This window comes from Gymnoscopelus braueri (assembly GCF_963280865.1).
Source record: "Gymnoscopelus braueri genome assembly, chromosome: 13".
NCBI lineage: Eukaryota > Metazoa > Chordata > Actinopteri > Myctophiformes > Myctophidae > Gymnoscopelus > Gymnoscopelus braueri.
The window spans coordinates 40,870,912-40,898,471 of NC_137615.1; the positions used below are offsets into that span (position 1 = coordinate 40,870,912).

Genomic DNA, 27,560 nt, shown 5'->3' on the forward strand with positions numbered 1-27,560 from the left:
CCTTGCCGCAATAACATCAAAGTTTATTGTTTATTACTGGATTTGAAACCATGTAAGTGAAACTCTGAACAAAAGAGTGGTGAACATGCCTATGAATTGTACATTAATAATACATTTTGCCTTGCTAGAGGTGGGCCCCATGAATGGCAAGAATGGCTATGTTGGTCATTCCGTCCGTCCAACACTTGACTTGACTGAAACCCCCCCCTTTTCTTTTCTTCTTTTTTTGTAAGTCCCACTGGTGAGAGTGCTAGGCTGAAGGCAATTACTGGCTCCAAGAAAGAGTACATGTTTTATGGTTATGGTTATTAAGCTATGTTTTGTTTTCATAATTGTTTTAAAGAATCCATAGCCTTTGTTTAAGTCATGTTGCCATGGGGCAAAAACAAACAACTGGTTAGATGTCTGCAGAAGCCAGGCAAAAACACAGAGAAGAAATCAAAGTATGGAATTTCCTAGGTATGATCATGTTAAAATACTCATTGTATTGTAAAATCATGTATTGTAAAATCGTTCTCTGGGATTGGCATTATATTAAGGTTCTGAACACTTCTGATTAATTTATACAGTTGCAGTCAACTCAAATCCCACAGTGAGTTTCACACATCAACTGAAATCATAGAGAATATATTGTCTTAATTTACAACACATCAACCTGTAGTTTCATAAACACACACATCCTGCTGATGCCACAAAAGAATATAACGAGATCTGGAAACATTGCTCTTCCGAAAACATAAAACAGACTTTGACGAGTCTTTGGCTGATGGCCCAGATGCTATAAATACATTTTAATGTACCCATTCCTTCACTGAAGTAACTTTTATACACATGCTTCTTCCTTTAATCTTGTTTGGTTCTCAGGAATGGTGGAGTAGTTATTCAGGACTTCACCGTGTGTTTGTTTTGTAACAATGCCAACTGCCCAAGGCAGTGCATTAAGTTGATTACTACTTTGTTCCGCCATTCAGTAAAAAAAATCTTTACCACACACACGACAAACCCTGGATGGCTTCATCTGTGAAAGATGCGACAGTGAATTACTTTGTCACAATGTTGTTACAGATGTCATTTGCAAGACCTGAGGTACACTTAATTTACCACAAACAAACTTTGTCCCGTGTTGATTTGCTGTAAATTAAAACACAATATTCACAGTGCTAAACAACAGCCTTAGGCAAAGAGTGTGCGTTTGAGACACACTGCTGCATTGTACAATAACATATGGAAGTGACTGCACATATGTGTTTGTTTGTTTGTTTGTTTGTTTGTTTGATTGACCACAAATCATTGGCTTGGGAATGAACTACATGCTCATTCTCAGGATAAAGGAACATTTGGTAAATCACTTGTCTGGTACAGTGGCCTTGCCCTGGATGCCTTGCAGTTTAAGAAGTTTAACCTTATTCTACTGTTGCACTGATTGGAGTTAATATGCTGTTATTATAGAACATAACCTCTAGGGGTCACTCTTGTTGCTTATGCCTTATGCCTACGATATGTGATAGCTTGTCTATAACATCAATTGACTTCTTAATTAATTATTGTGTCTGCGTTGTAATGAAAGGTAAAATGGCAATATTAATATTTTAATATTTTAAAATGTTCATTTTAAAATTTTAAGTAGCCTATGTCTGGTGTTTGCACATTCCTTTTTTGTTGTGGTTGTTGTTTTCAAATATGCTGTTCTCAAATGCTTAATCACATAGGCCAAGTCTTATCTGCAACAAAGAACAGAGACAGAATAGTATTTTGTTATGTCCCGGCCACTTTTCATTTCACTTTTTGCTTATTTCTCTACCCGTCTTTCAGACTACATGAAGTTTAGATTGTTTTAGTTTGAAAACATTTTCAAGTTGACCCCCTGGATTTGAAAACGCTGCTGACTTATCAGCCAGGAAGTTATGTTGTTAGAAAATAAGATTCCTTTCTTAGCTACTTCCTGATACTCGATATGCAAAGAGATTTTAATGAGATCTTTCAGGTTGTTTTCTTGTGCATGAACACCTGTATTAGTCCGGGAGCCAGGCCCAGCCGTGGGTGCACAGGATGTTCTCTGCTAACCTTTTTCCACTATTATTTCCTGTTAGCATATACCTTGGGCCATCACAAGTTCATAGTGAACACCCCCAACTCGGGGCCGTTTGGTCTCAGGGACCCCAAAACCCCGTCTCTAGCAGAATTATGTAAATGGACATATTCATTTACTAAAGTTACATAAATTGTCATACATGTCTGAAATTTGGTATGGAGTATCCTGACACATAGGGGGTAAGTAGCTGAATAGAATTCTGGTGCTTACTACCATTGTATTTTAAAATATCACTCACAACATACACAAAGAAATTGCTGTCCGCTTGACAAATTTTCATAAAATATGATTATTTCCCAGCACTTTATGGTGAATATAACGACCTCTCTTATATACAGAAAACTTCCCACATTCATAAGCTTCAATTTGAGCCCCAGATAACCTTTCTATCTTGAAAATTACTGTTTCTGTAGCCACAATACTTCACTATACCCCAAATCGGAGAAAATTACATTTTCAGTCAGTACTGTAGCTTTACATAAGCCTAGAATCTAACAATGGGTTCACAACTGCTAATACTGCTAGTTGAAGTAATAAACATAAAAAGTGAATACTACAGAAGGGAAGCAAACGTTTAAATGGTATTCAAAATATATGTTTTATGTTTGATATGCACAAAATAGCTTGTTGCAATACAACAATAATAATAATACAGTATAGCAAATACCAAAATTTTACAACAGACCAAGTAAATTAAACAGTAAATATAGATAATGGGAGAAACAACAGATAAAGTTCATGACAAGGGGCATCCAAGTCCTTGTTTTCATTTCTTTATTTTTTCATCATTTGGCATACAAAGAAAAAACTACTTGGAACAAGAATGGCTATGTCATGCCTAATTTTACACCTTAAATTCACCACATCTGGTACATCATTTTAACTACTTCATGTTAAATCATCATCATCATATTCATCTTCCTCATCATCATTCACATTTTTATGAAATTCTTTCTGGCTCTTGGACTAATTTGGGGTCAGACTGTATATTCCTTCTTTTACTCTGCTGATTTTACATCCATTATATGAAAATACTGTACTATATAGGCTACAGTATACATATATTTTATGCAGATTTCTCACTATCCGTAGAATTGGACTATATACTGTGAATATACAGTTCATATTCCGTTAGTGCACTCTGACTTCATTTATATCTACACCTGTTAACCCATTAAGACCTGGAATCAGCCTGGAACTTATCTGTGTCATTTTTAAAAAGCATTATTTTACACTTTGGCTATACAAAAATAGCAGATATACAAGCTCACCGAAAGAAAATCGTGAAAATTTGTGAAAATCTTTGAATATATGCATTTTTTTAAACATTTGTAACTCAAAACTTTGCTTCTGGGAGTCCCTGGAACAAAATATTTTGAGATGGGGGTCCGCGGCCAAATACATATAATTGTGGGGGTCCTTGACATGAAAAAGTTTGAGCAGCACTGATATAGAAACATACGTTTTTCAGAATACTGTTGGGATCACCATCGATGGAGAGCCGTTGGAATGTGTAGAATACTTTACATACCTCGGAAGCCTCATAAGCAGTGAAAGTGGAACGCAAAAAGACATCAAGACGCGTCTCAACAAAGCAAGAGGTGCTTTCAGCCAACTTTGCAACATCTGGAAGTCTAAACAATATAGCCTTAAAACCAAACTCAGGCTCTACAACAGCAATGTTAAGTCTGTCCTGCTATATGGCTAGTGGATAGTGGATAGTGCTGGAGAGTAACAAACAGGATATGAGAAAGGTTGACGTCTTCCACAATAGCTGCTTACGTAGGATCTGCAACATCTTTTGGCCAAATAGAATCTCAAATGAGGAACTTTATAAGAAGACAGGCAGCGTGCATATGTCCCTTGAGATAAGGAGACGGAGGTTAAGATGTATTGAGGATGCCCAATGAAAGGCTACCCAAAGTTGCCTTGAGATGGACCCCAGTTGGGAAGAGAAAGAGGGGTAGACCAAAGATCACCTGGCGAAGGACAGTGATGATGGAGCTGAAGGAGATGGGTCTTTCCTGGGACGAAGCGCAGGCCAAAGCACGTGACAGGATTCAGTGGCAGTGTATGATTGCGGCCTTTATGCCCCAACCGGACGAAGAGGATAAGTAAGTAAGTAAGTTGGGATTTAGAAGACATTTGTAGAATCGGCTTCAGGTCTTAATGGGTTCAAATGCACATTCACAGAAGATGTCAGACAAGACAGGAGTAAACTTAGGTCCTCGAAACTCACAAAGTGCATGTGGAAAGTGCACCAAATGTTGTAACAACTGCTTTGTTGTCGTTTTACATTTTCTCCCCAATTTAATCATTATCCATATCTGTTGTAACTGAAAATGCGAAGAATTGAAGCGAAAATGACTATTCTGTGTGGGTTGTGTGTATGCAGAGGGAGAATTTTGCTATGTTTCAACCATTTCAAATGAATCATGTGGATCTCAAAATCCACATGGGAATAGTGTGGCTTCATCTGGATCTTGAACTTCATGTCTTCTATGACGTATGACATACAACTCCAAATTTGGGCAAGGTTTCAGCCCGATCCGAGCCCCTTTGACTTCCATTATCCATTTCCCATTTTTAAGTGAAATATTTCAAAACATACTGTATGTAGAAAAAAGCCATAAAAGATTGGCTATACCAGTAAATCACAATTGGCTAAAATCACACACCATATCTATTGTATTATTATTAGTAGTAGTAGTATTCAGTGATTTACGATATGATACGATACGATAATACTTTATTGTCAGCTCACACTGAAATTTGTCTTGCGACCCAGCAGCCATGTATGCAACACATATACAGTACACACACATTTGACATGACACAAAAAAACTGAAACTAAAATACATACATAAAACATATAAAGACAAGAGCACTCAGCCTACTCCTGGCCTAAACTCCTGATTAAGCCTCAACGTCGTCTGATGGACAAAGGACCTCTTCAGTTTGACCTTATTGTATGTTGGGACACTGTATCTCCTTCCTGAAGGCAGCAACCTATATTCTCCATACAATATGGCTAGTGCTTGAAGTGATATTCCTTGCCAACCTTAGCATACTGTTATTATACGTAGATGTATAGAGCCTCTGAAGTGGTTGTCCAACAATCTTTGAACAAATGTTCAGTTGCTAGAGCAGTTGTGGCTTTAAGGCTACAGACAGACATCCATACCAGGTGGTACTACAGTACTGAAGAACACTCATAATAACAGAAGTGAAAAACAAAAGAAGAATCTGTCTACTAGCAACAAAAGATCTCAGACGGCGAAGGAAATAGATTCTTACCCACTGATTCAATCTTATCTTTCCATGACAAAAGATGGTCTATTAGTTTAGTATGGTTTAGTTTAGTTTAGTTTAGTTTAGTTTAGTTTAGTTTAGTTTAGTTTAGTTTAGTTTAGTTTAGTTTATTTCAGTCAATTTTGTGGTAACATTACAGTAATAGTAATAAAAATAAGTGTGGCTCCATGTGGAAACTACTCCTAAGGTATGTATATGAACATACCTGGTTGATCTGTTCACTATGAATAGTAATGGGGGATCTGTGTATCTCCAGTGGTGCACCAAAAACAATCTCTTCTGTCTTTTTTGTGTTAACGATTGATAAGAGTGTTGTTATCACTCCACTCAACCACCTTATTTACTCTGTGTTGGTGCAGTCCAGGATCACTGGAACTATCTAAGAGAGAAATCAAAACTGTAATTGCAAGTTTGTGTTTGCACTCATTCCAGTGAATTCAAGAGCAATGTTGGAAACATTGTAACTTTGCAGTAGGTTTTATGAGTAATTTTGGTGGCAAAGTGGATGCTTTGTCTTGTCTACAAGACATCCGTGCCCTGTTCCTCGTCATCAGTAATTTATGATGTACTATGAAGTACATTGTAAATAGCTTTGGAGAAAGGCACTATATAAATGCAGTCCATTTACCATTGAAAGATTGACATCGAAGCAATACTTTTAAGTTACTTACTCATACTGCTCATGATGCAAAGAGATTTCTGAGATGCACCGGACCAGCCTGAATCAGCTTGAGGAACCCGCCCAACTTAAAGGTATCTTATTTTCTAACAACATAACTTCATGGCTGACAAGAAAACTTTGTCCCACGTCTACCAATCCATCAGCATCTCAAATAAATGTTTTGTCAGAGTTAATCTGTTCCTCATACTTTAGTGATGGTTGCCTTCAAATTTATTTTGGCTCAGTTCAGTTTTGGCTCAGGTAGGCTATATCATATTTAGCCGTGGGACAAAGTTTTCTTGTCAGCCAGGAAGTTATGTTATAACTTCCTGGCTGACAAGAAAACCTGTTTCAAGTACGATAAACCCCAGAATTATACAAAACGTGCTTTCTGAAAGCACCCTAGTTTTATAATATACTAACTAACCAAGTATAATATATTACTAAGTATGACAGCAGGATAAGTAGTTATAATATTTATGATTTTATAATAAGTAATACTTACATGTTAAATGAATTGCCTCATTATAATTCATGACTATAATAATTAACCATAGTAACTAGTCAGGGGATATTTAAAAAATGTGTTTTTATGATTCTGAATCCATTGCAAGCATTTGTTTTGCACCAAAACCACTCCTTGGGCTAAAAACGGCCCAATCTCAATGGGCTTTTTACACAAAAAGTATACCTGGAAAAGGATGGCTATGGCAGTTTTTAGCCCAAGGAGTGGTTTTGGTGCAAAACAAATGCTTGCAATGGATTCAGAATCATAAAAACACCCTAGTTTGACCCCTCACATGCTACTTAAAACAGAATTAAATTTTGATTTTTTTTTGGGGATTTTTTTTAACCAAGGTTATGGTGGGTACCCCAACTTTAAGGAGCTGTCAAAAATTCTCCTAGGGGGACTGCATTTCAGTCTTTGTGAGATGTGTTACTAGACACCTTTACAAACACATTGGCGAAGATTTTATTTGGTAAGGAATTTATTCCAAGATTGGAAAATATTCTGCTAATATCCCCTGACTAAACCAAGAGATTCAACAAGAAAACTTTGTCCCACGTCTACCCATCCAGCAGCATCTCAAAGAAATGTTTTGCCAGAGTTAATCTGTTCCTCATAGTAATGGTTGCCTTAATTTCTTTTGGCTCAGTTCAATTTAGGCTCAGGTATCATATTTGGCCGTGGGAAAAAGTTTTCTTGTCAGCCAGTCATCGTTCAAATAGTGTGTTCTCTTCCTATGCAAAGTAACTTAAGGTATGAAGAAGGAAGGCACTGGAGCAAACTGACCATTATCGCCTTTTTAATAACAGGGTCCCTGCAAATACAGAGAGAACGGTACATAACTGTAATGTTATGTGCTGGTGATATTGTGAATCCCTTTTGCCGATTAATAAAGCATATAATCATCAATGGGTCAAAAAGGTCAACGGTCAATGTCACAATCAAGGTCAAGGTTAACGAACGGCTTTCCCTCATGTACTGAAATATTCCATTTAGTTTAGGTTCATTATCTCCTCTGACCGATTCAATAATTTCATGTGACAGTACTTCCCCTGTCAACTGTTTCCTTCCTTTCCTTTTTCCTTCCTTCTTTTCCTCTGTGAAATAAACCGTCCCCACACAGAGAGTAACAGTTGGTGGTGTGTGTGTGTGTGTGTGTGTGTGTGTGTGTGTGTGTGTGTGTGTGTGTGTGTGTGTGTGTGTGTGTGTGTGCGTGCGTGCGTGCGTGCGTGCGTGCGTGCGTGCGTGCGTGCGTGCGTGCGTGCGTGCGTGCGTGCGTGCGTGCGTGCGTGCGTGCGTGCGTCCACCTGCAAATGTGGCAAATCAAATTTGGAGTGTTCACCACTTTGCAATTGCAAATGTTTGACTCACAAGACCATTTGTACTTAATTTGGTGCAAAAACAGTGACATTTGTAAAATTTGTTGCACCCCCTATGGGTGGAAGTGAAATCGCATTGGCTCTGCGTTTATTAATGGCCCCTCAATGATACGAATTTGGGACAGATAGGACGTTGTGTTCATGATTTGTGCCATTTTTTGCCAAACGGACCCTCCCACAAATTTCAGAAGCCAATCGTAGCCAATCCGAAGGGAATATGAAAAATCTGACTGATACATCTTGATCACATGACCAAAGACAGAATGTGTGCCGATTTGTGTGAGTTTTGGACAAAGTTTGTAGGAGTAGTAGCAAAATATGTGTTTTGAAGATAACGCAAAATGGCGGAAAATCTTGAAAATGGAAAAGGGGCTGGGCCTATATGGGAAGTTGCGACATGATCCAAGGAGTCCAAGGATTTTTTTTTTTTTGATGCTATGACCTACAGTTCAAGAGTTATAGGCCAAAAGTTTTATTGGTCTTTTTTTATGGGTATTGATATGGCTAATTGTATGGAAAATATTCAAAATAAGGTTTGGATCCCAAGGCTAGAATCCATCAGTAAAGAAGCCTCATGCAAAATCTGGCGCTTTTATCCGCTTCCTATCGTTAATTTTGCTAAGGTATCCCATTATAAGTGTCCATGAAGATATGGCTGAGCAGCTGCACCTAACTTGAACCTTATACTGTCAAGCAGGATACATCCTTCCCATATCTTTTGTTTCAGTTTCCTCAATCCTGTTTAATTGTATTGTTTATTATTTTGTTTATTATTTATTATTGTTTTAAATGACATTGTACTGCATGCTGTATCTTTATACTATTGCTTTTCCTCCTGCCTTTTGTGGAATGTACACCCATGTACCCATGTTTCTTGTGCGCACGCACGCACGCACGCACGCACGCACGCACGCACGCACGCACGCACGCACGCACGCACGCACGCACGCACGCACGCACGCACGCACGCACGCACGCACGCACGCACGCATGCACAAGCATTGCAGGTTGATGCTGGCCAGGGACAAGTAGTCTTAGTCTTTAGAATAACACACCATTTAGTTTTAGTCCTATTTTAATCATCTGAAATTGTTTAGTCTTAGTCTAGTCTTAGTCGACTAAATATCAAAATCCTTTTAGTCTTAGTCAACAAAATTAACACTGAATGTTTCTTTACTGGGTAACTTTCTTTGCTGTAAACATATAACCCTGGTGTTCTCTCTCCTGTGTTTAATCTAAATGTATAAATCATTCAATAAACTTCTATTCATCATTGAAAAAAACACATTCTTTATCTTTTACTGACCCTGCCAACCTTTGTCAGGTAATTCTTGTCTGTCTGGTTCCTTACAAAAAATATTTACTTTTCAGTTAGACACTTTCGTCAGGAATGACTATTTATTGCAATGCTATTGCATCCAGTTTGGCGATGTGACTCTGCTCCTATGATACTACAGATTATCTGCACAAGCATGACACTGAGATCACAAACCCCCCAGAAGCAGAGGATAAGATACAGAGTTATGCATCAACATAGAACCCTTCAAGGGCATAAGTTAATATACAGATTAACATCCAATCCACAGAACATACAATCCACAGAAACAACGTTTAAATATTGAGCCCTTTAAAGACATAAGTTAAGATACACAGATATAATACTTGATTGGATATAATTTGGACTTGTCACCTCTCCAGTGTGTACTGGCAATTAAGGTATCCAGTGCAAGGAACAGTCACAAGGCTAAATTGATCTGAATACTCTTATATATATATAGCAAGAAAGACCATACTCAAGCTTAGGTTTGGATCCATGAGGACATTCCTACACTGGATGATTTGTATAAGGAGGTAATAAGCGTGGTACCTCTGGAAAAACTGAATTACAGTATATCCTCTGTGATAACATGGAAGGGTTCAAAAGGGTATGGCACCCAGTCTTGAATGCAGTGGACCCCTCTAGACTGAGCTTCAAAACAGGCTGTTAGGTGGTTTGAAAATTACCTCTCAGAAAGAACAGGCATCAGGTCCAGCATGTTGGATATTGTGTCAGGAGTACCACAGCACAGGGTTCCGTACAGGGTCTCTGTTATTCACCATCTATGAAAACAATATTGGCAGAAATGTTCCAAATGCACATTTCCATTTCTATGCTGACAATAATGTTGTTTACTCCTTGCTCAATTCTTAGAGCAACTGCCGAGCACTTTCAATGTTGTGGTACACAGTTGCTTAGCTTGAAATAGTACTATTTTCTTCCTATATATACATATATATATATATATACATATATATATATATATATATATATATATATATATATATATATATATATATATATATATATACATATATATATATATATATATATATATATATATATATATATATATATATATATATATATATATATATATATATATATATATATATATATATATATATATATATATATATATATATATATATATATATAAATAAATAATATAATTGAGCCCAAGGCTGGGAGGCATTCACTCCTTTTGTTAAGAAGACTAAAGGTGTTGGTTATTTTGTTCAGATCAAGGATATTGACACTTATGTATGAATTCCATGCTGCTAGTTTGCAGCATGGAATTCACACATAAGTCATAACATCTATGGACACTATGGTACATACATAAACACCACAAGTATGTCTTTTATAATTATGGCAAAACAAACCTGTTTATGCCAGGGCCGGACTGGGACCAAAATTCAGCCCTGGCATTTTGGTCCGGACCGGCCGACCACCACCCCCCCCTGGGCCGTTTTGTCAACGGGGGGGGGGGGGGGGGGGAGCGTTTCACTGCACATGAACTCTGCAGCCGCACTGAGGCCCCTGCTGGAAAGCATCCCTGCCCAAACATTAACGTAACTAATAATTTGGCCGCGCGACCCGGAAATGACCGTAATAATCCTAAAACGGGAGCGAAAATATTTAAAAAAAAAAGAAAAAAAAAACTGGCCCAGCGGCCCACCGGGCATTTGCCCGGTACGCCAAATGGCCAGTCCGCCGCTGGTTTATGCATACATTCATCATCTCATGCATCTACAGTGAGAATGTATAAACATGTTCGATCTCAGTCATAACTCAGACATCTTTACATCTTTGACAGCTAATACACCAGATGTTGTTGTGGTTGATGAAGTGTCTGTATTAGAGATAGCCGGCACTTTTGACTCTAGCCTAGAGGAAGCCTTTATGACCAAGGTCATCAGAGGACAGTGTTACTTGAGGACAGGAGGAGACAGGAAGTTCCAGCTAAACTAGTTTTTTGTTTGTCTACGTAGCTTCAATAGGTGTGGTTTCCATTAAGGTGAACAGGTACAGTAGACCTAATCCATGTTGATGAGAAAGCATGCCGATGGGACAAAGGAAAAAGACTTGAGTGTCAAAACAGATAATTATGTACATGATGAGTAATTCATGAAGGGCACGGCATGATCTAAAGGAATGCAATGTCACAATAGTTTGATTCAATGGTGCCTAATTTTGATGAGAGGTGAGGAGGAGGTCTCATGGTGAGGCTGTGGATCAAGGGTTTCCATGGATTATGCTTGTGAGTGTTATTATAAATAATTGAGTTGTTATTGTTATTATTGGACACTTTGAAACACTTTCTCTCAACACAAAAAAATTATAGAAAAAAAAGAAAAAGTTGCCACAGACATAGAGTTTCATACATGTCCTTCCTAGGTATTTTAGGAAAAAGGTTTGGTGATGCAGGGCTGCAAGACATACTCATTGAGTCTGAAGTTGGTGCCCCAGAATCCATCAATGGTGTGATCAGTGGTCATCCAGGAGATGCAGTCTGCACTTTCATATTTTGTCATATTTGTATACTTTTTGTTTTTTTTGCAACTATTTTGCTGCTGTTGCACTGTCTGACAATGTCACACCAACATTTCTCTGTTCATACCTGTGAGTGACACAGAAGGCCTGATCTGGGGGGTGGGTGGCGGGGTTGATGTACAAATGACACATGCTGTGATACACTGTGGTATTTTAATACATATTCTATACCATATTTTGTAATAATTTGCAGCTTTAGTGTATTTCTTTTAGTCTAGTCTATTTCTGGCATTATTCCAATCTAGGGGGGCGTGGTAGCATTTTGATTGATTTTCAGCCATTTTGGGCCAAGGTGTGCTGCTTTTTTCCCCTACCTTTCATTACACAGTATTGTGATTTTTTTTAATGTATGAAACATATAGCCTGGTAAACCCCCTCCCTCCGGAAATCTCATTTGCATTTGATTTCAGGGAGGTCTGGGATTGCGAAGGGAGTAGAGATGGCCGAACACTGCGTGTCCGAACCAATCAGCGGCTGCTAGGGGCGGGATCATCCAATCACCTGCCTAGTAGCTTGAAAAAAAGAAAAACTGTCTGTCATCGATTCTGCGCCCGGAGTCTCAGATGCAAGTACGCTGTGAAACAAAATGTGTGTCGCAAGCTTTCTTCCATTTGACGGTGTCAGGTTATGAAACATAAGCTTTTAGCTAAATGTACTATGTGTATGTTTCATTGTGCTGGGTGCCAATCACTTCCGTAGAAGTGTTTTCTTTAACAAATTTGCTACATTTGCATGCTACATCAAATATGAGGATACTAAGCCACCAATACTTGTTTCAGATGTTAGGTATATGTATTTATGACATCTGAGAAAGATTGTGTTGCCAAAATCAATATAACACATTTTACAAGCAAAAACAGCAGCACAAGATTTTTGATTATTCACTCTTATATACATTTCTGGCTTGTGAAAAAATACTGCAGGATATTGTGCGGAGACCTTTTAACCCAAAGTACACAAGGGTATTGTCTATGCAAAAATGCATTGAAAAAGTAGATCCAAGACGTGGGAACGAATTTCATTTTCTAGGCACTTTTTGGTGGGTCACCACACGGCATATTTGCATATTCTAACTTTGTTTCCTCATTCTTAACACCTAGATTTTCACAGTAGATCTGACGTGTCAAATCTTTGTCAAGCTGGTTGGATGGGTGTACATTTTTGTGGTTCAAGACTATGATATAAAGGGCCACATCAATCTGGAGAGATAGCAGTTCCTAGAGAAGAGAGGCAGAAAGGCAGACCAACTGAGACATCATGAGAGCTATTGCAGTCTTCTTGCTGGTGCTGGGTCACCTGGCTCTCTGTCAGGGTAAGTAATGACCTTCAGTCCACTTTTTATCTCCTGTCAACATGCATTTTTTCTTTGATTTTTTAAAATATGTTATAAAGGACATTATTTGGTTCTGATTTTTCATCCAATGGTAATTATCATGATGTTGTATTCCTCCCAGGTTGGGCATGCACCGAGGGCCCACAGCTGAACAAGGCATTGCAGGTTGATGCTGGCCAGGGACAAGTGGTTGCTACAGACACAGACCATCAAGCCTACTTTCTGAGTGGCTCATCCTGGTCCAGACTGCCAAAAGCCAACCTGAAGCATATCTCAGTGGGAGAAGCAGGGATGTGGGGGATTAGTGTTTCAGACAAAATCTACAAATATGTGGGTGGCAAATGGGCACAAGCTCCAGGTAAACAAAACATTTTCAGCTTCAGCACCTTCTTTGTACATCAAACGTCATTAGCAATAATTTGATAAATCATCACATCGCAATAAATTCTGGGAGATATGATGTGGTATTTCGACTGTTTATTGACACCACTATTGAACCGTACTTAATATATTCATGTTTTTTTCTCCATCGTTGCCTTTAGGAGGCTTGATACAGGTGGATGCTGGAGGCAATGGTTTTGTTGTGGGAGTTAACAAAGGCAACCAAATCTATTGTGCTTACACAAGGGCCTTCAATGGTCGTGGCTCTGCAGGCTGGAAACAGTTAGGAGGAAGCTTGAAGTACTTCAGCTGTGGCCCATATGGATGCTGGGGAGTCAACAGCGGAAACGCCATCTACTTCAACGCGGTAAGATTTTTGGGTTACAAATAACTAAAGAACTAATAACTAAGTGTACAGTGAGAAATAAACGCATTAGAGGTCAGGGTAAGGGTTATCAATCAATACAATTAAAACATATATTTTTTAATTTCTTCCGATAAAAGTAACTTTTAAATAGCTATTTCAAAGAAGAAAGAAGACAGTGACACATATTTAGCAATATCAAGCTGAGCTCCTCAGGCAGGTCATTCCAGAGCCAAGGCTCCCTGTCAACAAAGGTACGATTAACCTTTGTATTCAACAGCCATCAGGTTCTGAAGATCTCAGGCTGTACACAGGCTCATAAGAGTAAATACTATGATGTAAATGGACATTTCCATAGCTCCATTATCCAAAGCACTTTACAATGAAGGCAAAGCTATTTATTTGTTTAGCCCATTTCAAAAACAAGGCAATTCAATGTGCTTTACACAGAACATCAAGCAAAGGAAACACAATTATACAATGACCTTAGGATGCATAAAACAAAATAAGTAAAAATAACAGATACAATTACAGTGCAGAAGAGAAATGAGCGAGAAATGAGCATTACATTCACCCATTCATACAGCAACGGCGGAAGCATGTTTTAAGCATCTGCATCTTTTCAATATTGTTTATTAAATAAAAAGCAATGCATGTGAGCACATAAGACATACAGTAACATAATATCACATAATAATGACAATACTAGAAAGAAAGAAAAATAAACACAAAGACAACAAAATAATCAATTATTCACACAAGATGTAAAAGTAATCATCGTAATATAGTTGCAAATAACATTTGCCTCATACAAAGTTCAGCCACATGTATTTATTCATCTGCATTATGATCAGCTTAATGGCATTCCTTGGGCTATGAAGATGACTACTAAATGTTGATAATGTGATTTTCTTTTTTAATATATAGCTCACGTCTGCAGCCACCTGCTCATTCGCAGGCTTTAAGCGCATTGCAGGATCACTCACAATGATTGAGGTGGGGACTGACGGCAATGCCTTTGGGGTAAACCAGAGCGGTAACATTTTCCAAAGGTGAGCCAGAGCACAATTTACACTTAAGTGTATTTTTCTCCATTGTTTTACAGTTTTTATTTTTCATAATTTGTTTTAGATTGGATTTTTTATTTTTGTCTGTTTTGTATTGTAAACCACTTTGAACGGCACTATAACCTTTATGAATAGTGGTTTATAAATAAAACTTACTGAGTTGTCAAGTTTCTGTAGAACATTAGTCTCAAAAACGTAAAATATTTAATCTTCAATTGACATGTCAGTAACAATCTCTATGAAGCAATGTATAATGCATTTATACTTGACCTTATAAGTCATTATGAAATGCTTTATCATGATTGTTATACAGCATTATCAGCATTTGTAAGTTCTTAGTAATACATTACACATACAAGCAGATTATAATGCATTATACTGTACTGTATGTTTAGTGGCCATGTCCACAGAAAGCTACCAGTGCCTGTCTGACATGCATTTGATGCGCTGGAGTGTTCCTCTTCCCAGCACGACCAGAGCGTCCTGGGTGCTTCAAATGAAAATATTTCAACTTTTCGAGAGGAGCTTTACTAATGTCACGTTTGATAATGGCTGGTTGTCTGTCTGACAACCCCATCATTTACGTTGTTTAAGCTATAGGCTATTTGTGCCAATAATGCAGAAGAGCATAGCAACGGTATAGGTTTTAACATTATGGGTATCTGTGTGAGCGTTCTGGACATGAGCGCTGCCTCCACTCAAAAAATGCTTTCTGTGGACACGGCCTCTTATAATGCATTAGCGTTAACTTACCTCCATGTACCCAATACCATGGTATGTGACTCTAACGTTTATACATCAATATTGTGTCCTAACAGACTTGGCATTTCCAAAGCACGCCCGGATGGGAGCGGTTGGAAGCAGGTTCCCGTGTGCAAGACCATGAGACAAGTCTCATATGATCTTGGTACCATTTATGGTGTGTCCACCAGTGGAGTCATCATGAAGTGCACAGCATGAGGTGTCAGCTGTGCAGCAGACCTCCAGTTCTCTTCTACTTCTCACAACTGACAATCAAATACTTATTGAAAATGATACATGATCAGATCATCACACTCTGTCATTAGGGATGTGACATTTTGGGGTAGGGAATGTTTCCAGAGTTAATTTTGACAGCAAATTCTGATTTAGTCTTAGTCTAAGACTAAGTCTTAGTTTTAGTCCTATTTTAGTCATCTGAAATTGTTCAGTCTTAGTCTAGTCTTAGTCGACTAAATATCAAAATCTTAGTCTTTTAGTCTTAGTCTTAGTCAACAAAATTAATTTTGACAGCAAATTCTGATTTAGTCTTAGTCTTTTGAATAACACACCATTTAGTTTTAGTCCTATTTTAGTCATCTGAAATAGTTTAATCTTAGTCTTAGTCAACAAAATTAACACTGAATGTTTCTTTACCGGGTAACTTTCTTTGCTCTAAACATATAACCCTGGTGTTCTCTCTCCTGTGTTTAATCAAAATGTATAAATCATTCAATAAACTTCTATTCAGCATTGAAAAAAACACATTTGAACTCTTTATGTCAACCTTTGTCAGGTCATCCTTGTCTGTCTGGTTCCTTACAACAAAGATTAACTTTTCAGTTAGACACACTGTCGTCAGGAATGACTTAAATGGTCATTGCAATGCTATTGCATCGAGTTTGGCGATGTGACTCTGCTCCTGTGATACTACAGATTATCTGCACAAGCATGACACAGAATCTGAGATCTCAAACCTCCCAGAAGCAGAGCATAAGATACAGTTATGCATCAACATAGAACCCTCCCAAGGGCATACATTGATATACAGATTAAAGGTTAAGATACACAGATATAATATTTGGACAAACAACAATCATAGAAAATACACTTACAATTCTGAGTTACAATAATGACAGAGAAAGAAAATTCTAAATATTACACAGACTCCATTATACACCTCTACTGAGAAGTAAGCTTGGCCTTAGTTCTCCTAACTGTAATAAATGTGATACAGAAGTTGGTGCGTATGCACATGTGTTTTGGAAATGTACAAAGATACAAGTGTTTTGGAATGAGGTGAAGAACGAGCTGAATACCTTGATTGGATATAATTTGGACCTGTCACCTCTCCAGTGTGTACTGGCAGCAAAGGTATCCAGTGCAAGGAACAGTCACAACACTAAATTGATCTGAATACTCTTACATATAGCAAGAAAGACCATACTCAAGCTTTGGATCCATGAGGACATTCCTACACTGGATGATTGGTATAAGGAGGTAATACGCGTGGTACCTCTGGAAAAACTGACTTATATCCTCCGACCCTGATAACATGGAAGGGTTCACAAGGATATGGCAGCTAGTCTTGAATGCAGTGAACCCCTCTAGACTGAGCTTCAACAGATTGGTTTCTGCTAAATTACTGTAACAATTCAATATAAATAAGTAGGCTACTACTATTCTTAAGTACCTGTACAGTACACAAGATTGAAATACCACCTTGAACTGAGCATTATTCATTACACAGTCACAGCTAAAATGCACTGTGTATGTTTTTATCATTATCATCAGCAGCAGCAGCCAGTATTTAAGTTCTACTGGCTGCTGGAATCAGAGAGTGGGGTGCATGATTTACCTGTCTTTTAGTTTGGCTTCAGTTCAAATGTGGTCACTGCCTCTTCAATGATGCATTCATTCAATGAATGAATATTGTTCAGTCCATTGCCGATTTTCAGTGTCCAACTTTCTTTTACTGACGAACTTTGAACTGCTATTTTCATTCACATTGGGAATCTAGGCTTCTACTTTTGCAAAAAATGTGTGGGGGATGTCTGGCAAAACGCACATGTTGCGGCATTGTTAATATATTAGAAGCTTTTAATTCAGAATTGATCCATTAATTAATCGTCACCATGGGCCACATACTGTTAGGCTACACTGTTAAAAAAAAACAAAAAAACTAACAAACACTGTAAAAAATAATAATTCAAAAGGGCACTTGCTCGTCCAGAGGGCAAAACGGCAGGTGCTCTAGCACCACCTAGAGTCTATCTGTGCACGTCCATAACAATACTAAGAATGAACTGTATCAGCCCCAGGGTTGATACGGGAATAGCTGACCTATCAGCGCAAGCAATTCATCAAAAGTAATCAAACATTGTGATTTCACAGTCATGTGATGTAGCCGTGAAAACATTTTATTTGGTTTCCTCATCCTTACACAAGGTTTAAGAACCAGAATGATATACAACCCACATCCCCATCAATCAGGCTCACAGATGAATGATAAAAATGATAAGATCACAGAGGTCATTACAAAGTATGAGAAGCATGATGAGCTACAAAGACATTATCTTGGGCAATGATGACAAATGCCCGGGTGATAATCTACGGCAGTGATTCTCAACATGTGCGCCGGGGCCCACAGGTGGGCCGTGAGGACACTGCAAATGGGCCCCAAATAATTGGCAAAATAATAATAACAGTATAACATAAATATGTAAAATAGAAATGGTATTTATTTTTCATTAAAACCTTGAAAAAAAATCTTTATATATATAAATAGGAAGTTAAAGTGTACTGTGTTGACAAAAGAATGTTGCACATTAAGCTAATAATCCGGGGACCCCCCAAAATAATTTGTGGAGCCCTCTGAGGGTACCGACCCCCCAGTTTGGGAACCACTGACTTAGACTATCACTGCACAACTAGTCTCTCAAGGCGAGACTGCTGGTGGCTCACACTATTTTCAAATGCTTCCGCCTAACAGTCTGTGCAAGGGGAAGTGTTGAAAATGTACAGAATGTAAAACGAAGTCCGCCTCCTCCACCTTCCATTCTGTCTTTGCAGTAGCGCAAATAATTGCTATTTAGTCGAAGCATTCTAGCTTGCTGCTTAGCAGAAATGGAAATTTGAAAATATATTTTCATGAACGGAAACGAAAAGCAAGCGTTTCCTGTGTGTGGCTTTTGGGAGGGCATACTGTAGTCAGTTAAGAAGAGACTACGGCACAATTGACCTTTGAGAATGACGACTCCATTCTCCAGGGAGCAAATGTCTGAATTTTTTTTATTGTCAAGTTACTGTGAATTTTCAGTCAATTGTTCAATTGTATAAGCCTTCGAATAAGTGCTGAGTTATGCATAGTGAAGACAAATTAAAGACAAATTAAGACAAATTAAAAATAAATTAACAATACAAGGCTTTTCTTTTCACACACACACACACACACAATGAAAGCTTTGAATGTTGGCTCAAACTAAGTGTCACCAAAATGTGGCTTGTTTTCAGGTAAACCATAACTTCACAACTTTCGGGTTTAGGCCTGTCACAATTATTACATAATTGCCTAATCGCAATTATTTGCTATTTCCACTATTTTCCCAAAATAGCGGATATAGCAGATCTACAACAGCAGATCTCACAACACGTCGCTGTGAGCTTGTTCCAATGTTCAATGCCAAAAACACAAGTATGATAATTAATCGGCAAGTAAGATTTGTGACGGGCCTATTCGGCTTCTTTTTGATATGCAAGACCATAGTAAATATTCCTTACGCCATGCTGAATCAAGACAGCCCGGTGTTGGAGTCACAATGTGGAAAGTACAGGCATGTGGTCTTTTCCCCACTGGTGTAATGTCTTCACACACCGGTTTAGTGATGTGTATAAGTCTTGGTCTTTCAACTTCGGACCCTCCACACCTCCACATTATCGCCCGGGGCTACTGCTAACACGCCAGCTTCCACGCTCAACTGATAAATAAAGACAGAGGAGGAGAGAGAGAGAACAAATAGGAAGAAATTAGAAGGCAGAGCAACCAGTTTGACTACAAACAGATAGTTAGCCTCGCGTGGCCAGATCACCAATATCACACGACACACTGCGGGCTAAAGTGCAATGCAATTTTGCAATGGCAGATTCGTCTGGAACCAGGCTAGCATTTAGTCAGATCCCTGCAACTGCTGCCCTGGCCTGTCTCTATAATGTATAGAAAGTCATGCAAAGCTCTGTATGAAGAGCCTCGCTCAACTTCTTCCACTGCGCACAATTGATTGTTTTCTACAATGATGTATTAGTTCTCATGAGATTACAATCAACAGCGATGTGGATTGGTCTTTATTATAATAATCATAATCATTATATTCTAAATGAAGTTACAAATTGCTTTACATAAAACATTTTATCTAAAAGTACAGAACGAACACATGAAAATGTGAAAAACATTAAGAGAATCAAGAATAAACCTTCAATATCTAAATTCATTATGGAAAGGCCCTTCGACAAAAGCAAGCAATAACACGATATTAACAATGGAAACCAAAACAACACCCATTGTCCTTAGACCTTCAATCAGGCAAGGAAAATCTCCCAAGAAAAAAAGCTTGACGGTAACGAATGAGGAAGAAACCTTGGGACAGGCGTGCAATACTAGCCTGGCTCCAGCCCCTGAATCGCTAGCCACGCCCATTAAAATAAATATGTTCTGGAAACGAAATGAAAATTCAGGCTGAGTGTCAGGCTAGTGCAATACTGTAGGTAGAGAGTTATATTGAAATGGAAAACAAACAACGCGTAGACCAGCTATTTTCATTATTCGTCATCAATGACTGGGCTAAAATCATCACAAAAGCATTTTAATAATCAGAGGCAAAACAGCACTCACCCCACTGACTGTCGTGTGACGACATACAGTGCATAGAGTCCTTGGAGGCGCACATGGTAGATGTATCTAAATAGACAACAAATAGTAACAGAAGATGAAGCACTATATTACAGTTGTTATGTGTTGTAATCACAAATACATAACATAGACAACATTTAAAAAAAAAACATGCAGAGGACACATTTCATTTACCAAAAAAAAGAATGGTACAAATCATTGATCCCATGGTAAAATAAAATTACATTTTATATTCACATTTTAACCCCAGTGTCCATATTCTGGGGTGGAGTGGACAAATTGGCCAAAAAATAGCAGATCTACAAGCTTGTAGATCGGCTATTTATCCCAAAAGGTCACAGGGTGAGATGATGATAATAATACCTTAATGGTTCCGTCAGAGGAGCAGGTGTAGAGGCTGCCGGGCGAGCGGTGGATTCCGGTGACCAGGGACGTGTGGCCCACGTCGAACTGGGACACAGGCTTGAACATCCCTGCCTGCATGGAGAAGGCGTGCAGCATGCCCTTCTGGTCTCCAGCCCACACCTCATTGTCACTGTAGCACATGGACAGCAGGTAGGAGCTGAGCTGCACGGGAGACAATCTATTATGTTAGCGCGGGCGGCGGATTTTAGGCCTGTCACAATTAATACATAATAGTCTAATTGCAATTATTTTTGCATAATCGTCATAATCGTTTCCATGTTGAAAAATGTTCATACATTTTCAAATGTGATCTACAAGCTTACAACGCGTCACGTGTATTTTTTTTGGAAAGTATAAAATTATTAAATGTGTCAGTTATTTCTCTGTATATTTAGGTTATTTGTCATATCTGCCCAAAGCAACTTCAAGGCCTAAAAGCCAAAACAGATATGCATATGTTCCAGACAATGTTCAACGACAAAAACACAATTCAATCGTTAATCGTAATTATTTGTGCAACAATTAATCGTCATGTAAAATGTCATAGCTGTGACAGCCCTAGTGGCGATATGACTTCTAATCAATATCACAATTATTTCAAATTTTTGCCTCGATTACGATTTAAATAGTGTGAAAATAGCTGATCTACAAGCTCAGCTATTTTCAATATTTTTGTACGCCACTGTAAAATAAATCTGTTAGAATTGTTCCGCATCGATTCCTTGATATATAAGAAATTAAAAAACAATATTAAAAGAACCTGCTTCTAGATTATTCGATTAACCTACACGAGCAAGCAACCAATTACTTGTTCCAAATATAATATCGGTTTCGATATATTTGCGTTTAATTGCCCGGCCGTAATCTATGTGCTTAGTTTACTATATGAGAGCATATACCGTACATACAAACACACCGTCTTAGTGAAGGCTGTTTCGATGTTAACGATTGCAATTTACATTTATCCAGAGTGACTTTCGAAGTGCAAGATCAGAGTAAAAGGCATGAACCCTAGTCAACAAACAAAGTTTTCAAATAGAGTGCAAAGAAAACATAAGTCAAAAGTGCTGCAAAGAAACAAGGTTTATGTCAGGGAATGAAACGCAGCATCTGTCTAAACAAGCAGTAACATATGAGTGCATGTCAGTTTACCCGGAGTTTCTTCAGCAACTTCCCTGCCCTGCGGTCGTAGACGGCCACGGTGTGATCTTCACTTGCAGAGATAATGTACTGATCATCTGCAGCCACGCACATCACCGCTTTGCCGTGGAGACGAAGGCTCTTCACCAGCGGCTGAGCGGCTGCAGCACAAACGCATAATATTATTAACTTCAAATAGCATCATTTCTTTCCAGAATTCATTTACTTTAAGCACATAAACCCTCTATTGATAAACTAATGCTTAGTCGATAGGGGTCGGCTCTGTACTTGGTCCGGTCTTATTTTCTCCCCTCTCTCTGCGAATCACTTTGCCGAAAATAGCAGATCTACAAGCTCACAACACGTTGTGAGCTCATAGATCTGCTATTTTCGCAAAACGTTTTGCCCCCGGAATGAGGGTTCATGTGGTTAGGTAGAAAGTCATGCAACAGACGGGACATAAGTACAGTACATGGCCTCACCTCTGATATCGTAGATGTTCACCCGCTTGTCATACAACCCAGCCAGCAGCACGTCCGTCTGACAGGACAGACAGAGCACAGCGGCCCGGGTGCTAATGATTCCGTTTTCGGCTCCGCCTGCCTCCAGGTCCCACAGCCGCACGGTGCTGTCAAAGCTCCCAGAGGCCAGCAGCGGGCCCCTGGACGCCAGGCACCACACCCAACCCTGGTGGCTGGTGTAGAGGCCCTGCCCCACCAGCGTGCTCAGCAGTGTGCCGCGGGAGCCCGCTCGTAGGTCCCATAGGTTCACGTTTCTGTCCCGCGAAGCTGAGGCGCACACCGCCCCCTGACCCCCCAGCAGCAACACAGAGTTAACGTGCCCGATGTGGGCCGAGGGCAGGGAGATGCGCTCCAGGGCCGGGGGTGGGCTCGGCGATCTGGGAGGCTCGCCGTGCTCCACCTCCATGTCTACCTCTCCTCCTTCATCGCCCTGATTCCCCAGGTCGGCCGGGTGCTCCTGGCCGTCGGCCCCATCCGCTGCCCCTCTCTCACGCCTTTCTTCCTCCATCAGGCCTGCTGCAGCCTCCTCCGCCCTCACTCTTGCCAGTGGCTCCCTACCTCTCTCCGGCTGCATGTCTCCTTCTTCGCCTTCCAACGCCACCTCCAGTACTTCGTGAACACCAAAAACGACCTCTTGCGCAGCCACCCCCACCCCCTCTTCAACATCTGCCCTTCCATTTCCTTGCTCTTCAGCTCCAGGTCGTCTACCCTCCCCTGGCCTTGGCTCACGGCCCTCTCTCCCCCTCTCACTCTCCTCCTCCTCCTCCTCCTCCTGGGTCTCCTTGGCCACCCAGTCAGCTTGGCCTGCCCAGCAGCTTATTAGCTCCTCCATCTCCAGGCAGGCAGCGGGCCAGTCAAAGTCTTCCTTTGGACCCACAGGGAAGGCAGCCCGGGAGCCCGTTAGCCTGCGTGCACGGAGCTGCCAGGCTATACCATCTTTGCCAACATTTCCCAATGCATGGCACACCTGAACAAAGCAAGAGAGACAACATCATTCTATCTAGAACAATCTTAGTAATCGCCTTGTTCTACACAACAAGGCTAATAAGACATTATTTGGAGAGAGGTTGTTTATGACCAGTGTTGGGGGTATAGAGAGATGTCGGATTACTTTTTTGTGTAATGGGTAACATAACAATTCAAGTACTTAGTTACTTACTGTATTATGTTTTCAAATGAATTGCATTACTTCATGTTACTTTAAACATTATTTCCCTGTTCCTTCTGTTGCCACAAATGAAAAAGAAACTCCATCCAAGTTCCAGATGGGTGTGCCACTGTGCCAGTGTCAGTGCACAATTGCACAATGTGAAGCTCATTCAACTAGCGACATGGCAGAGATTCAGAGATGGCAGAGAGGTCAGCCTTCTGATTATTTAGAATTTGTTGGTGAAAGGAGCAAAAACACCAAATGCAAATTATGGCTGAAAGGTTTGATTTGATTTGAAGAAGCATCTCCAAGCTCCACTACACTGGTGGCCACTCCAATAGGTTACACTCTTGATTTTATGTTTACCTGTAATCAAACATAATTGTAAAGCACTGTAAAGAGGATATTGTAGGCCATTCCTCTTATTAAGATAATGGTAGACTAGACTATGCAATTACGATAGAGTCAATACATGTACAGTAGTCTCCCTCTGGACATTATAACCAACTCGCAAAATAAATCATTTTTTTAACTTTCGAACCAAAGAAAAGTATTAACAAGAGCTTGTGACTGCATAATAACTTCTTTGGATCCATTGGAATACAAGCCCTTTTTTCCATTTCCTGATAAGTAACGGCTTTGGACATAAAAGGTTTCCACCAGACGGACACGATTTATGAAAGACAGCCAACTGACAGCCACGTGGATTAACCAGGAGGCAACTGACTGACTCGAGGGCTTTGCATTAGCTGAATACATCAATAAATAATAAAATAAAACCATCACTATATGACACATTACTGTAGGAGAAATGTCTGAAGAAATAACCTAAATCTCAGTTAGTTAATGTTGGGGGAATGGCAACTACAGTCAGAATAGGAATTCAAATACACCATATTTGTGGTGTGCTAATCAAATAATGAGAGAATAAATGTGGGATAAGCTGAAAGACAAGTTCAAGTGATGTGAAGAAAGACATGCCCTAAACTCCTAGAAAATAAAACACAGTCCTGACTATATTGACTACTACTACTGCTTGCGTCACACCCAAGGTTTTGAGTTGTTGAAACGTCGCTTGTGTACTTCACTGTTCCCTCCAAAAGACACAAACTAACCTTTGGCAGCACATTGATGACACACTGTGCAGGGAGGTGAGAGGCAATGCGGGCCACCATCTCCCATGGCAACGACAGCAAGCCACTGTCCTCAACAGAAGGGGAGGGGCTCAGTTCTGTGGAGGCGGGGCAAGTGCTGGAGAGAGCACTGGAAGAAATAAGGGGGCAGAGGGTAAATGGCATTCAATTGTAGGGCTGGGAAATGAACCGAAAATATCTAAACCAATATTTAGAACCAATAACTGACTTATAACCAAATAATCAAGCAGCACGTTTTTTTTCCTTCCCCCCCCCCTATATAAATGGTGCATTTATTATATAGTGCTTTTATCCAAAGCGCTTTACATAGATTGTGCGTTCTATATATCAAGTTATCAACAAAGCGACACGAGAATATTTAATAGATCTTTTGATTAACCACTTCGCAGAAAATAGCAGATCGACAAGCTCACACTTAGCGATCGGCTATAACAAATCGAAAGCTTTCCCCACTAACAGAAAACAGAAAAGATACTAGTATAGAGCCCTGGGGGACTCCGCTCAATCATATGGGGTTTAAGTGCTTAACCCTGTCTTATACATTGTTCTACAATGGAGGTGTACAAAAATGTGACGTGTTGTGAGCTTGTAGATCTGCTATTTTCACTATTTAAAAACATTAATGGTAATCGAGGCAAAGGTTTGAAAGAATCGTATCGTACTGATTGTAAGTCATATCGCCCAGCCCTACACTCAATTGCTATAGGAAACTACATACACGTAGCTTGTCAAGGCTTCCGTCAAACCAGAAACAGGTAGATGAAATGACTTTACCCATGTAGGTCAGCCTGGTCAGCTCTGAAGTCATCACTCATGTCATGATGAGCCTCGTTGCCTCCTCTCTCTGCATGCTCACAGTTCACACCCACCTGGTCCTCAGACATCACCACCTTTACTCCCTTTCAAATAAAAAACAAAACAGTTTGTACAGTTATATAGTGCAGTGGTTCTTTTTCGTGCCAAAATGATATGTATTTGGCCACGGAACCCCTCATCTCAAAATATTTTGTTCCAGGGGCAGGGACGCCCAGAAGCAAAGATTTGAGTGACGATTTGGACAAATGTTCATGATTTTTTTTTAAAAGCAGATCTACAAGCTCGTAGCGCTATGAGCTTGTATAGTATATCTGCTATTTTTTAAGTCAAAGAAATCATAAAAACGATATGGATTAAGGGCTTAAAATGATTGTGACGCTTTATTAACACATTTGGCTGGGGACCCCCCTGGTATCCCCCCCCTGGACCACAACAGTACAACAGGTAGCTCCGACCAAGCAACCTGATTGGTCAAACTAGACATTCATTAATTTTAGTAGGTGATCAAATCAGCATGACTGCACACCTAGTCATCATACCCCAAAGGAAAACTGGCTCATTACTAGAAATAATACACCACCACTGATGGGGTGTAACATTATTTCAGCAGATAATAGTAGCAACTTATGGCAGTTTTGTATTAAATGTGTGTGGTCTCTACAAGCATTAGCTGAAGTTAGCTGGTTGACTCAAGAGGGACTAGACATCTCCTGGTTGTTGGAGTAATAACTAGGTTTCATATACAATATTAGATACAATAAGCAGGCATTAGTCAGACCTCATGCGTTTCCAGAGAAACGGGAATAACACCAGACCACTAGCAGAATGTTTAATTTGTGAGCTCCAACATTCATATGTTGTGTTGTTGTTGGTTGTATAATCGAAATATTACTCTGGAGAGTCGGTGTGTGTTTTACAGTCACTCAGTGATGCTTAAAGACAAAGCCACTTACCCAAGTGTCCCTTGCTTGCTGTCGGTGTTTTCTGTCTGTCAGTTCATTTGACAGTGATTTCCGTTCTCTTCTATCGTGTTCAGAAGAGAATAGCAGCTAGAATAGGCAGTTCATGGTTAACTAACTTGTGAACTAATGTTCAAGTCCAGCTTGCTTTGCTCGGGTTCAGTCAGTTCAGTTCCAGGCCGGGTGGGAACTGTTGTTGTTACAGAGTCAAATGTTTGTTCTGCTCAGTTACCGGCTGATATAGAAGAGCAGGCACGACTCCCCCTGCCATAAATTGAGTACTTTACCCAAAAATAAAATCAAACCATTTTAATACTTAAATATATAGCCGGTAGATCATGAAGAAAAGGTTTCACATACCGAACTACAAAAATTCAAATCACCGCTTCCGGCGCCTGAGGAGTTCGTCACCACGAGATCCGCGGCCTTTCTTCTTCTGTGGAGTATATGGCGGTTGGCGTCCATAATGTGGCATCACTGCCACTTACTGGATTACAATCAGATTACAATAGCTTCCCAGAGCTAACTATTTTGGATCTCCAGTGTTCACTTGGGGGAGGGGGGGTTAATTACCATGGCAACTTCGTATCCCTTTTAAAAATAAAAAAAATCTGAACTTTACTCAAATACTAATATGCATGCATATTAACTACATATAAATGACAAACTATTTTCTGTCACACTTTGAAGCCCCAATTACAGGACCCCAATGGAAACGAGCCATAGTGCCTTCTTGGGTTCATCCTTTGAGGCTTTGTATGGAACTGTACCCCTGTACTTTTTTGCAAACTGTCCAATCA

General features: G+C 39.6%; 2 protein-coding genes across 3 annotated transcripts; one reads left to right on the forward strand and one right to left on the reverse strand.

The window, feature by feature from the left end:
• The first annotated feature begins 12,994 nt into the window (after positions 1 to 12,994).
• On the forward strand, positions 12,995 to 16,331 carry LOC308098085 (fish-egg lectin-like). Of its 2 annotated transcripts, XR_013934257.1 has the most exons (6): positions 12,995 to 13,138; positions 13,281 to 13,517; positions 13,702 to 13,907; positions 14,832 to 14,956; positions 15,790 to 16,055; positions 16,088 to 16,331. XR_013934257.1 is itself a non-coding variant. In XM_080446310.1 (5 exons), the coding sequence occupies exons 1-5, from the start codon at positions 13,084 to 13,086 to the stop codon at positions 15,929 to 15,931; spliced, it is 765 nt and encodes a 254-aa protein (XP_080302436.1). In that variant the 5' UTR covers positions 12,995 to 13,083; the 3' UTR covers positions 15,932 to 16,331. The 2 variants fall into 2 exon arrangements, 1 of the variants encoding a protein (XP_080302436.1); XM_080446310.1 differs by having other exon boundaries at positions 15,790 to 16,331.
• A 2,819-nt stretch (positions 16,332 to 19,150) lies between these two features.
• On the reverse strand, positions 19,151 to 27,127 carry fbxw9 (F-box and WD repeat domain containing 9). Its single transcript, XM_080446619.1, has 8 exons — positions 26,755 to 27,127; positions 25,760 to 25,884; positions 24,947 to 25,094; positions 22,643 to 23,648; positions 22,173 to 22,321; positions 20,979 to 21,182; positions 20,598 to 20,663; positions 19,151 to 19,686 (listed from the first exon to the last, which is right to left on the reverse strand). The coding sequence occupies exons 2-8, from the start codon at positions 25,867 to 25,869 to the stop codon at positions 19,615 to 19,617; spliced, it is 1,755 nt and encodes a 584-aa protein (XP_080302745.1). The 5' UTR covers positions 25,870 to 25,884; positions 26,755 to 27,127; the 3' UTR covers positions 19,151 to 19,614.
• Between the last annotated feature and the right edge of the window lie 433 nt (positions 27,128 to 27,560).

Excerpts from the sequence above, each read along its gene's own strand:
- fbxw9 (XM_080446619.1), bottom strand. The coding sequence starts at position 25,869 with ATGTCTGAGGACCAGGTGGGTGTGAACTGTGAGCATGCAGAGAGAGGA. Across the intron at positions 22,322-22,642 it reads GAACATCTACGATATCAGAG|CCGCTCAGCCGCTGGTGAAG; the intron begins GTGAGGCCATGT and ends TTTGTGCTGCAG. Across the intron at positions 20,664-20,978 it reads CCTCTGACGGAACCATTAAG|ATACATCTACCATGTGCGCC; the intron begins GTATTATTATCA and ends TTGTCTATTTAG.
- LOC308098085 (XM_080446310.1), top strand. The coding sequence starts at position 13,084 with ATGAGAGCTATTGCAGTCTTCTTGCTGGTGCTGGGTCACCTGGCTCTC. Across the intron at positions 13,518-13,701 it reads CAAATGGGCACAAGCTCCAG|GAGGCTTGATACAGGTGGAT; the intron begins GTAAACAAAACA and ends CGTTGCCTTTAG. Across the intron at positions 14,957-15,789 it reads AGCGGTAACATTTTCCAAAG|ACTTGGCATTTCCAAAGCAC; the intron begins GTGAGCCAGAGC and ends GTGTCCTAACAG.